Source organism: Platalea leucorodia, assembly GCF_965183815.1.
Source record: "Platalea leucorodia genome assembly, chromosome: 7".
Classification (NCBI taxonomy): Eukaryota; Metazoa; Chordata; class Aves; order Pelecaniformes; family Threskiornithidae; genus Platalea; species Platalea leucorodia.
The window spans coordinates 47,124,115-47,137,182 of NC_138829.1; the positions used below are offsets into that span (position 1 = coordinate 47,124,115).

Here is a 13,068-nt window from a genome sequence, read left to right on the forward strand (position 1 = left end):
CCATAATTAGCTAAAGTCTTTCAGATTTCTGCTTGGGAAAAGCAAACCATACAGGCAATTAATTCAACAGCAACCTAATTAAATCTCCATTATGGCAGCAAAGCATGAAATGGATAACAACATAGGGATGGGTTCTCCCAGTCACTGCTCAAGAAACCAAGTGGTGAAGGAACATTTTCTCCAGTCCCATCTTTATTAACATTCCTGACAGAAATTCAGAGGAACTTTCAGAGAGAAGAGCAAGCAGCAACAGTGGACTGATCATCCATCACCTTTCTTTGACAAAGTGCTGACACTCAGCTATGGGTAAGACAACCCTTCGCTCTTGCCCTCCCAGCTAATATCATTTGAGGAGCCGGGATAATTAATCTAAGATTAATAGGTTCTTTGCTGTGAATCATTTTTATGGGCAAAAAGGATCAAGTTCAAATGACAGTTTCCTAAGAGTAATCTCTTGTCACTTAAGTCTCGCAGTCTCAGTTGTCTGACAGCTCTTTGCAGTTCAAAAGAAAAGCCAAAGTAGTGGGACCTGAATGACAGTGAGAACTTAGGGATTAGCCTGAAGCTGGGGAGAGAGGAGAATTCAGGAATGGGTCTGTATACAGGGAAGGATTCAGACTGCTGCAGCTGTCCTGTGCATGCTTTCTACAAGCGTGCATGTGTAATAATGCCTTAGAAATAAGGCACCTTCCTTTACTATAGATACATCAAATATTGTTCTCCCTTTCGGTTATTAAAAACTGCTTACTTCTATTTTAGGAAAAGTTAATACATTAAGGACAAAGTATCAAGGGAGTTGAATTCTCATTATGTGGGATGCTTAAGGTTGGACTCGATGTGGACTCTTCAGGTTCAAGTTAGCGGAGAAGTTTTAAACAGACCGTTCTTAGCAGGATACAGAAGTGAGATAGGTGGGAGCTTCAGGACATCAATGAACACACCTGGACTGAGAAATGGCCAATCATTATAAATGCTACAGAGCCTCAAAGGTATTGGCAAAACACCCGACATAACTATAGACAGGGTCCTACCCCAAAACTTCTTTTTTGGGTGTACACTCAGTACTATTGAAAGGGACTTGAAGAAAGACACAGCAGACACATTACAAACTGCATCACAGAATCATCTCTAGGAAAACAAGGCTGTGTAAGATGTCCCATATGACAGAAAAGAGTCAAGAACTTCCCAGCTATCGTTTAGTGGGAAAACCCAGCAACAGCACTTTAGAAGAACAAAATTTCACTGCTCCCATGAACGAGAGTGTGGGCTTTCCTCCCTGCATATTTTACTTTCAACAACTAGACTCAGTGCTTGTTGTAACCAACACATTAGTGAAACCACACGATTTGAACAACAGCAGCAGCTCACTGACTTTTATAAGCACAGAGTAAGGACAAGAGTATGTTGAACTTAAACAGTAGCTAAGCAGTTCTCCTACACATCTAAGCAAAGCAGCGATATATATCCCCTGCCTCTGTGCGTAAGGCTTTTTCAGCTGGGTTATTCTGAATATCAAACCTCAATGTGGTTTCAATTATGAATTACCAGACCAAAAAAAAGCCTTGATTTATTCTATTTTGCTCCAATTATTCATGATAAGTTTCTATTGAATACTTTGAGAAAGTATTTCATCATGCTTCCCATCCTCAAGTGGTCATAGGGCAAAACCAAAGGAATTAACCCTCTCTGCTTCTCCAGAGACAACCACAGTGCTTACACTCTGCAGAATCACAAGCCAAGTTGCAGTGGCCGCCATCTCATATTTTGATGAAGATTATAAACCCTCCTCAAAAACACTTTAGCCACAAGACACACAGGAATTTCTACCTATTCCTTCCTGAGTGATGAAATCTGATACTGTCATGAATCACAAATTTTGATTGCCAAAATACATCACGTAACTATAACACAAAGTTATTCAGCATCTTTTTTTTTGTTTAGCCGCTTAAATCTAATCAGCTGTCTGAGCCCTTCTGACAGAATCTACTGGCTGAACACATTCTTTGATACAAAAACTCAGCTTCAGGCTCATCTCTTCAACTCCTTAATTTCAATAACGTGTCAAAGGAATAGATTTGCAGTGAGAAGGGGAGAATTATCAAGAACTGAGTTAATATTTACAGTTGCCATAATACTTATGCTTCTTGGAATCCTTCCATCAATTCTATTGCCGTTCTTTCGTTAGAATAAGAATAATAAGAATATTATAACATTATAACCTTAATAAGAATACTCAAACAATTGGAAAGAGAAACAGGAAAAGGAGTAATGTTTTTTCTGTGGGTTCCCCCCCCGTTGCAAGTCAATGTAGCAGCTCCTGACACCAAAAAAACAGGGTATGACATAATCTGAATTGAGAAAATGGAGCTTAATATACCTTTCATGCTCCCAAAGCCAGAAAAAACAGGGACTACTGAAAAGATGACTTGTGGAATCCAAAGCAACAAAGTCCCCTTTTTTTTTTTTTTTTTTTTTTTTTTTTTTTTTTTTTTTTAAAGTTAATGACTCTCATTACACAAAATAAAGCTGCACCATTATGAAGCCACAGGAGGCACCGGGCAGTGCAACAAACAACATAAGAACAACAATGATGAGATCCTCTCCTTTGGCCAGCAAAAATGTACAGTTTCTTTGGATGCATCTCAAAACCAGCTTTGCTAAGATTAAAAACATCTCTCACTTCTATGTTTAGGTGTCTACTTCTAAGCTAAAAACAAAGCAAAAATCTCTCAGAGAAAATAAAAGCTAACAGCATTAAATGGTTAGGTGTAGTCTTAAGAACTAAAATGTCACTCAAGTGAAATATATGAAATCCAGTTTCTGATTCTATCAACCAAATAAAAAAACCATGTTGCTCATGCCTCAAAGGATATGATTTACCATGGAGATAAACCTACACAGTAGATACTAGCCACACAAAATAGGATAACTGGAGGTTATCTGCCACTGTGTAAGCGAAGAATCCTAATCTCTGGGCAGGTAAGTTAAATAACCAACTGTTAAATAATGTTTCACACACAGAAAAATATCAGTATTTATAGCTGAATACATGTGGTATACTCAACTTGTCTATAACATCAACACCGGAAAAACATATCAATAAACTGAAATTTATTTAGTATAAGAAAGAGTATCTATCTTCTGACATGGTAAATAAAGCAAGATTTCCCCCAGCTGATTCAAACCATCACACAAGGTAGCTAGAAATACAGCAGGAACAGAAACTAATATTGTTCAATGGAAAAAATACCAGATGTGCATTGCCTAGAAATGCGCTAGCTTGTTCTCATTTACAGGTAAATAAAAAAAAGTGTATGTTAACATTTGCTTAATGCTTTGAAGATGAGGAAGGGTACTAGGATGGAAGTGCAGTTATAACAGTGGCATTATCTGGAGGCTGAAGGCTGTAACTAGTCAAAGAGCTTAGAAATAGTTTCATTGTTTAACAAGTGTCAACTGCCTGGTAATTGGCAGAAGCCCACAAAGTTCTGTAAATGAACATCCTACTTAGCCTTTGCTAAATGAATGGATTTTTTTGCACTAAGTTAATTTGGCTATTTTAGTTTAAACCAAATGATGGTGCTGTTTTCTGCCTCACTGGGAGAAATGAAATCTGGTATGTTTATTGTTCGGCATAGTGATATTCTCAAGTGATTACTAAACTATGGTCTGTATCATCCAAGGTCAAAGCTCAAAAGCAGCCCCTGACAAAAAAAACCCTCTAATGTTTTATAGGTCTACATTACAAACGGGCTTGAAGGAATTTCAACAAAAGCAACTAAATAAATCTGGAAAACCCGTATCTTACTCATTTTTCAGAATGTCATATATGTTAGCAAGGTATGAGACACAGAAAGAAGAGAATTTGCATCATCTACAAAGACGCACAAGTGAGAAAGTAATTTACCTCTATTAGAGCATAAAAAAGTACTCAATTGAAGATAACAGATCACATCTCAAACCCAGGTCACTAGGGCTAATCCAGCCCAAACCAGTAACCCATCAGAATGCACACTGTAGAAGCAGTCATTTTCTGGCTTGCTTGAACGTAACTGATTGCTCCTGCCTAATGGATAATGGCTGGGCCAAGAAATACAAAAGGCATTAAACTCCCATGCTTGCAGCAAAAGACTGAGACATAAAGGACTCAAGTGGTCCAGGAATGAATCTCAGGCCCCGAAAATATCATTTGCCTCTCTTCATTAAAAGGGAGTCTTGCAGTGCATTTTTATTGAAAGTACTATTCCATAACATATTACCATGTTACATGCTACTAGTCTTCCACTTCCTCAAAAGGATAGTGGACGAGTAGGAAAATAATCCACTTTATAATGTATTTTTTTTCTTTAGAAAAGGCCAACAGTCTTCAGTCAACCCATACAAACACATAAAACTCTTGGATCACTTCCTCAGTGTAATGTACTAAGAATGGAATTAACTGCATATGCATTTATCTTCTGTGTACCTTATAGTCCCTCCTGCTGGAAAAACACCCTCCTGCACTGCTGCTGCATCCACACTGCAGGGAAGATACTCAGGCAACAGTCTCACTAATATTTTGAGCCAATATAAGCCAAACTAACGCCAAAAAAAGCAGCCTTCCAGCCACCCTGTCCTTCCCTTGCCCCCCCCCCCCTTTTTTTTTCCTTTTGCTGGGTAAGTTTTACATGAGGAAAATTATTTCAGTTAATTCATAAGTGAATTAGAAAATTCAAAAAGAAGGTAGCACATAGAGAAATCGTCATCCAACTGCAGAAGAGCGCAGGAGTGCTTCTTTTGGCAACAGTACCTGCTTATAGCGGTTTAAAATGTTCAGGGAAACTACAGACTCAACACAAGGTGTTTCTTTGTGTTGAGACTTGAGGCATATCTGGGGAACAGGAATAAAGCTTATCTATATGCAGATCTAGCCATGAGCATGCCTCGCTGATTTTAAATGCATGAATATCACTTTCATGCTGACTGTCCAAGATAATAGCCATCCCCTCAGAAACATCAATGTAATTTTACTGAAAAGAGAATAATCATTATTATATTTGCAGATATGTCCTAATTCCTAATCTGAAGTATCAGAGTTCAAAATAAAGCAAAGCGAACATCTTCAGAAAATAGCCATAAGTCCCTGATGGTCCTACTTTGCACGTGACATCAAACTTAAGGCAGCCTTTTGTGAAAGATGCAGCTTTCTCTTCATAGGTGTTACCAACTTAATTGAATATTTGAGGCTCCTAAAAATCTTTTATCTACCATACTTACAGGCTGTAATCTGTTAAAGGTTTGCTAACTCAGAATAGATTCAATTCTACTGTACTATAATCAAAATAATAACAGGCAGTACGACATGAAATCATAGGAAATAGACTGAAATTAGACGATGAATCTTAGAACTGGATGCAAACTCATGAGGCTGCAATAGCTCAACAAAATGCAGAGTAAAACATGCACTGGCCAGAGTTATGAGCTACCCTAATTGTCAAAGTAGAAATAATGGTTTTACTGCTTTATTTTACACTTGAAGCAGTTGCAAGAGTTGAGCAGCAAAACACTTAACAACCAGGGCATCTTAGCGAGCTCTATTTTTCTGTTACTTCTCAGGCTCTTAGTGACATACTAAGCAAAATTAACCCCTATAAGCACACAAAGAAAAAGAGACCTTAAGCCAAGGAGACAGGCAGGTAAGCAACCATGGCCAAGGATTCTCTCTAGCTAAGGATTCTCCTCTGCATGATGATCTGCACAGACAGCAAGCTCTTCTTTCTGTTAGAAAGGTGTATTTGTCCTAGCAAGCAAGCTCATAAACCCAATAAAGCTGGCTTTTTCTGTAAAAAATATACCATAGGCAAATCCATGCTCTCATTTTCAAAATCTCGCTATTCAGAGCACAGGGATCTGAGCTCTATTAACAGCCTTGTACTGATTAAAGAAATTGCTGGCTAATTGCATTAAGCCCCTTGCCTTAAAATGGTGATTGCACCTCTGCACCTTCTGTTAACCTGCCTACAGCTTCTACGTACTCTTTCTGCAACTCCGCAGTCCTATCTAAACCACGTAATGGGAACAAGAGCGTACAGAAGAGCACTGCATTTAATCCTTACTGACCACATCATCACAAGGAACAACAAGCAGAGCTAGAAGACCTGGGTGCTGAGCCAGCCGAGTTTGAAGGCAGAATACACGTGGCAAGTTCTGGAGGTACAGCTTTGGCCAGGAACATCAGAATTTGTGACACCCAGTTACTTGCACATTTCACTGTGATATTAATGTTAACTCGCAGGTGCTTCATTTTAACAGTTACCTATATCCTGGCCCTGGCGCCAACCTGAAATAATTTGCTTTGAATGCTTCAGTCTTGGAGTTTATTTAGAGAAGAATGTGGCAATCTTCTTGTAAATGAGGAACACATTCAAGTCATCCTTAGTTATTTTGTCTTCTTATCAGAGTTAGAGGATACAGGTGCCATCTTCTGCTACCTCAAATGTACATATGTACCTGCTTTCCAACTATAACGTTTCATCCAGGCTTACTAGAAATTGTAACAGTGCTATGAGTGGACATGAGGCACCAGTTTAGATGAGAAACATACTCAGGCTGAAGTGGGTCATTATTCCCCTGACAAGCAGACACCAACTGTGGAATTCCGACTAGCACAATTATTTAAAAAAACAAAACAAAACCAACAACAAAACACTTTAAAATAATTATTATTAAATTTATTGGCTTATTAAATTTACTAGCAGATACTGTATATATCATCACCTTCTAAATTGTCTGAAGTTAGAAATTAGCTGGCTCCTGAAAAATATGCTCCCTCATAGACTGCAACTGTAATATGCTCTCACTTCAAAGAGATAAAATATATTCACCAAAAAAAAAAAAAAATTCAAAGATAAATTGAAGAAGGCTCCAGTTATTTGCTTCAAATGAAGGAGCAAGGGTCAAAACCAAACAGTATTAGCTGGCTTAAAAAAAGAAAGAAAAAAAGAAAAGAGAGCCCCATGGAAGGAAATTCTCATACATGCTCAGAGTAGCTATCAAAATCCCCAGTTAAAGATATCACAGGATTGTGTACTGCTGTTCTACAAATTTAACTGCTCTTGAACAATTCCTGATCTGAATTCTGTTTTCTTTAACTGACCCTCCAAGAAAGGGTCACAAGCGCTCTGTGTTGCTGGCTAATATGGAGCTTACACAGCCCATAAAGGAACTTTTAATGATGTTTCTGTTTTATATTGAAGCAAGAAATGAATTCATGCACATATTAAGCAATTTTCATAGACTAGGATAAACATCAAATTCTTTCAACTGAGACATAAAACCACCAAGGAACTGACCATTCGTGGCATGAGAGAGGCACGATACGAGGTGTTAGCTCCAACGTCCTGGACAAATTCCAGCCTGTCTAATTGCAGTCAGCCTTCTAACTTTTCTTTGCAACTGCACATTGACACAATATTCCTGCCTACTCCTTGTACTGCCCTAGCACAGTATTGCTGTTACGTGTTCTTCCACAGTTTCAGAGTTCTGTTCTGTATGTTGCCATGTCTGTGGTCATAAACCTTCTGCTTAAGAACCTCTAGGTTGAATGACTAATATAAATATTTTTTCCCAAGCATATATAAAAAAAAAAAAAAAAAAAAAAAAAAAAAAAAAAAAAGGAGCCTGCTTGTTGCTCAGAGCAAGATTAGCTTCCCCAGAAATGCATGGGTTTCCAGTATAGGAGAGTACCCAGGAGAAGATGTTTGCATGTCCCCTTTAAAGACTGAGCAATCCTAAAGTCATTTTCTTCATTTTACTAGGTGTTTCAAGGTGCTTGTTTCGCTAGCATAATCTGAAGGTGTTAAGATATTCTGATCCCCTTCTTGCAGAGTACGTACTTATTTCTTGTGCAGCTTGATTTCTTCCTTAAATATTGACAAGTGTCACGTTTGCTCTCTAGGCAATGACCACAGTAGATTACTAATGCCTTTGGCTAGGCAATGGAAAATCATTTTCTGAAACCCAGCAATGAGCTTCTAACTCTGTCAGCAACTGTTCACACTCTATCAGCCTGAAGAGTTTAAAGTAAAACACACTCTGCTCCTGAGCACTCCTACCCAGCTTTCAGAGAAACTCTCTCTAAACCATCATAAAGTGAGACAGTTAACAACTTTGATTTTATTAGTAAAACAAAACTCTTTTTTTATATTTTGACACAGAGAAAATTAACTGATTATGAGTGAAAATCATCTGCAGGCTTTTATATAGTAAAAAATCAGAACCAGCTGCTTGGTGCAGAAGGTTAATTAATACTCCAGTGTTTCTTCTTAACAGAGGTGGGTTTTTGGTTTTTTTTTTTTAAAGAAAAAAAATACCACGGCACACCTTTGATCATCAGTTTCTGTATAAGAGAAATTATGTAGAAATAACATGGAAAAAATTGTAGGCATAGGAATAATTAGCTATTTCATCAGAATTACATGAAAAAGCCTTGCAGATTGTTTAAGATCATCAATATTTCCACCTACTATTTCCACTGCAGTTATTCACTTCAAAGAGCACTAAACTCACAATAAATTCAACAGAAATAAAGAAGTTTGTACGCATGCATGAAAAATAAATAAATATATAAACAAGCAAGCAATTTAGTGTGTGCAACAGCAGAAGTTAAAAGTTCACATTTCACTGTCAGGACATAAACCGAACTGCTAGTTATTTTGTCAGTTGTCATAAAATATATTAGCTTCATCTGTGCAAGTTACCAACACAACACATGCACACACAAACACACATACACAGAATTATTACCAAGTTTCATAGCACATACCTTTTATACGAGAAAAAAAACAAACCCACAATTTGTTTTATGAGTGAATCAAACGAATTTACTTACCACAGCTGGGGGATCATTCCATTCTTCATAAGAAATGGCAGCATATGGATAAATTCTATCATTGATAATCTGAAGAGTAGCAAGAGCAATTGCTTTCATTGATTGAAAATATGCTTCCCAGAACCACCTTGCCTGTAAAAAGAATAAATTTCACTTTTACACTGCACAGATCCAGTGCTTAATAATCAATTTTGGCTTGCCATGCACAATCTGTTCCATGCAGTCTACAAGTCAGGTGGAAATTAAATTAGGAGGCATGTTTTCTGTAGCTAGGAAATTTTCACAGAGCCTGAAGGCTTCAAACTCAACCCCACCTGCCAAAAAAACAGGATTTACAGCCAATAAAAAGAAGCAGCAGCATTACTTTGCAAGTGATTAAATAGAATGAGAATGCTTGAAGGAATCGGTTACTTTCACACTTTTATCATAAAGGTTTCCTCTTGAAAAATGTCAAAAGTAGTTTGACCATAGAACAGAAGAAATTGCTGTCATACTCAGTTTTTCCAAGGCAGAATAATCCACAGTGCAGCTAAATAGCCAAATAAAAACACACAGCCTAAAAGGTGGAACTTAAAAGCCACGTTTTAACATCAATATTAGAGACAGCTGATCAGCTAGAGAATCTCAATACTCATGAACCCTACCAAACTAATACCTTCCCAAGTCTTCCAAAAACCAAATATTATTTATACAAGTAAATGTTAATATTTTTACATGAAAGTACATGCATATGCCAATTTGTTACAATCGTTAATCTAAGCTAATTTATAACACAGGCAGTGTAAAACTGCTGAAACGAAGCATGTGATTTTCTTATACACAGATGCACTGAATTTCACAGATGAGTTCTTTTTAAGCTAAGGTCCTGGATGGCAAGTTTTAATCTTGTCTCATTTTCTATGCGAGACAGAAATGCTGGAAGAAAAGCAGGGGTTTGGAAATGAAAATGTTGACTTATCCAATTCTCTGTTAGAGACATAAATATACTTTTTAAATGCCTAGAACCATCAAATGATCCTGTAGGACCCCATTCAACCCAGAAGGAAACACACTTTGCCAAGAAATGTAGTTCAAGCGTTTTGGCCCAAGAGATGTGAATTTTTTCAGCCTAAATTTTCTTCAGGGAACTCCAGCAACCTTGAAGTGTCCAGAAGGTAATTTAATTTGCAGTCTCCCTATGTATGGTTCAGTATCAACTATAAGAGTATGCGTTTGCATCTAGGTTGTAGAACAATTAAAACAAAAAACATTTTTTCAATAATTGGAAGCTTAAGAAGCTTTCAGAGCTAGAATACAACTGAAGACAACATACAAATTTGGGCAAGTGCTATTCTACTCTTGCTATGGATTCCTTTAAATGGCAAAAAGGCCCTACAGACAGGCTGGTTTTAATCATGTGCTATGAGAATATTAAATATTATCATTTAGACCATTAAGTTACTGAAGGAATACCAAGCTTTTGGAGGTACAGACTTTAAGATGAACCCAAAGTAACTCTTGTTTAGCTATTGTTAACAAGTTGCTAGTGTGTCTCACTCTGCAGGTCACTACTTTTTAATAGAAGAGAAAGAGTGATTATTGCATGTACACTTTATGCTGGAGCATTCCTAGGCTAAGTAACAGTGTACAAGAAAGATGACAAGTAGGGAACATGCAAATTCACAAGCAAACTTGCACATATTCATGCATATGCTACCCTGTACTTTAGTCTGAGTGTAAGCAATGGGATTCAGAACTAAAGTCCTGTTGCCGAAACGCTGGCCCGAAAACACTGCTCTGTGGGTAGTTTGTAAAACAGGTTCTTCAGAACAGTTCTGTTAAATATTTAAGATTAAAAAAATCCATGTTACAATTAAAAAAGCAAACTAGGAAAGAGACAAGTGCTCTCTGGAGCGCTACTGTTATTGTAAGAAAACATTAACAACCATAAGCCTTACTACTTCAGAGCATTTCCAAGTTTTATTAAGGAGATTGATGAGCATGTCCAAAAATTACAGTTCTCTAGAGCTTGTCATCCAGAGAGAGTGCAAAGCAATTTCACTGCAGAATGGAATCACTTCCCTCTCCTTATTTATCTCCCTGGTAGGACTTAACAGCTGGATAACAGGCCGATTACCAAGAACATAGAACAAAAATGAATATTATGTCCAACTGTAAAAGCAGAAGAATTATATAAACAGGTAAGGATAAATAATGTCTGCCTTCCTAAAATACCAAGAAGGCAAACACCACATGCTAAGCAAAGACTTAAGTATTCCTTTCCCTATGCCCCATTTCTTAAGAAAAATGTATTATCCAGAACTCAGCAGCAACTGATTTAAAAAGAAAACCAGAAGTAGATTAAGAATTAAAATTGATCAGAACAGTCAACCTCTCTATTAAAGTATCCTAAATAAACAAGAGTAAGAACACATATTTCAAATTTGATTTTCACGTTAGATAACAGTTTAGAACCACTGCTGCAAGCAGCACCAAGTAGGAAGGAGAAATTATTTTATGTAGCCTTTTAACATATAACTTTATAAAGAAATTAAGTAGCTATTAATTGCGTGAAATAGACAGAGGACTGTGTATTTCATTGTTACTAAATGGCAGCATTCCTATACTGTTCTAACTCTAAGATTGTTTATTAATACTGTATTATCTATGATTATCTAGCTTTGTAACAATCAAAGCTGGTTTTCCTCCTTTGGCAAAACTAGGATGGATCTGATCTAGCTCGTCTTTGCTAAAAGAACGTTTGCAATGTAAGGCAAGATTACACCTTTATACCAGAAGCAAAACTGGAGAAGAGGGCAGAGGGAATTTACCTTTTATAGACTAATATTTATGTAATTAATTTTTTGTAAAGAGCTAGAAAATGTTCCCACAGTTGGTTGTAATTTTTCAGAGTTGTGTTTCTTTAAGGCAGAACTCAAAACCTTCTAAGGGGATTGGAAGTCTCCAAACAGATGTTTCAGGGTCTCATTACTTCCTCCCCACCTTGTTTGCTTTTATAAAGCAGAACTGATTAACATGGCTTGCTAGTGTCTGCTGCTCAGCATGCTTAGTTACTAAACATTTTGGGAAAGTTTTCTATTGGGAAGATGTATGTTGATTCCATTTGAAATGTATTTTCTGCTCTACTTGGTGTCGTTGAAAAGATTATGTTGGAATGTAACAAGTACCTAGGAGGGATAAAAATCCCACGAACACATTTGGGATACAGGAGTGAGAAACGACGACAATTTATAAAAAAAAAAAAAAAAAAAAAAAAAGGAGAGAGGTCTGTTCCTGACTCCTATGCCAACTTTCTTAGCATTCTTACATAGTTTTTCTGAGCTGTCCTTTTCTCTTTTCCATATCTATGAATTCAGAAGACTAACGGTTATATACTCGAGAGTAGCTTTAATACACTGGGTAATGTTAGTAAGGTATTGCAATTGTAACATACTAATTAGAGCTACTGGCAAGCCTTTCAGGATCTTTAAATAAATGATCCATAATTACAGATCTTGTCTTCCACAAAGCATTGATTATACACAGTCTACAACTATGATATGGTCAAGGTACCACTCCTTTCAACTTGAACTGAAATCAACTTCTAGTACTCTAGTAGTCTGCTTGACGAGGTTTCAGAATTTTCTAAAGAAACACACTATGTGGACCACAGACTTGCAGAGAATGCTAACTTTGTATACACCTAAATATTGCTTAGGACATGGGCAATCTAAACTGTAAATAGAGATCAGATGTGTACTTTGTACAACTGTCAAAATGACACAGATGAACATATGTTAACCTATAAGATCTTGTCCTGGGTGTATGGCTTACCAGGAATTGCAAGCAGGTTTTTAAGAAACACAGCTTCTCTTCCCCTTCTAAATTTCTAGATAAATACGAAATCTAGGATAGATCCAAGATGAAAGACAGAAAAGCATTACTTTCTATAACAGTTTTACCAATGTGTGGAAGAGTCAAATGTAGAGTACTGAGTGACTTGACTGAGAATGAGAAATACATGATATTATTGGGTTGCCCAGTGGGTTGGAAGTGACTGGAATCTCTTATAATACAATAGATGCCCCATCAAACTAATTTGCCCGAATTCAATTTCTGCAGAAAATCTTACAAATCCAAGACAGCCTCACCATGAAAGCCAAAGACTGAAGGAATCTGAGATCAAACCCTCCCTCTCTCCAAGAGGTGAGCTCTGCAGA

At 37.1% G+C, this 13,068-nt stretch overlaps 1 protein-coding gene across 3 annotated transcripts in view; it reads right to left on the reverse strand.

Moving 5' to 3' along the window:
• Positions 1–13,068, reverse strand: part of EXT2 (exostosin glycosyltransferase 2) — an 81,886-nt gene that overhangs the window by 34,756 nt on the left and 34,062 nt on the right. For all 3 annotated transcript variants that reach the window (XM_082318585.1, XM_082318584.1, XM_082318583.1), the window contains exon 8: positions 8,870–9,001. In XM_082318585.1, the coding sequence (XP_082174711.1) occupies positions 8,870–9,001 (132 nt within the window). The remainder of the gene's footprint in view (positions 1–8,869; positions 9,002–13,068) is intronic.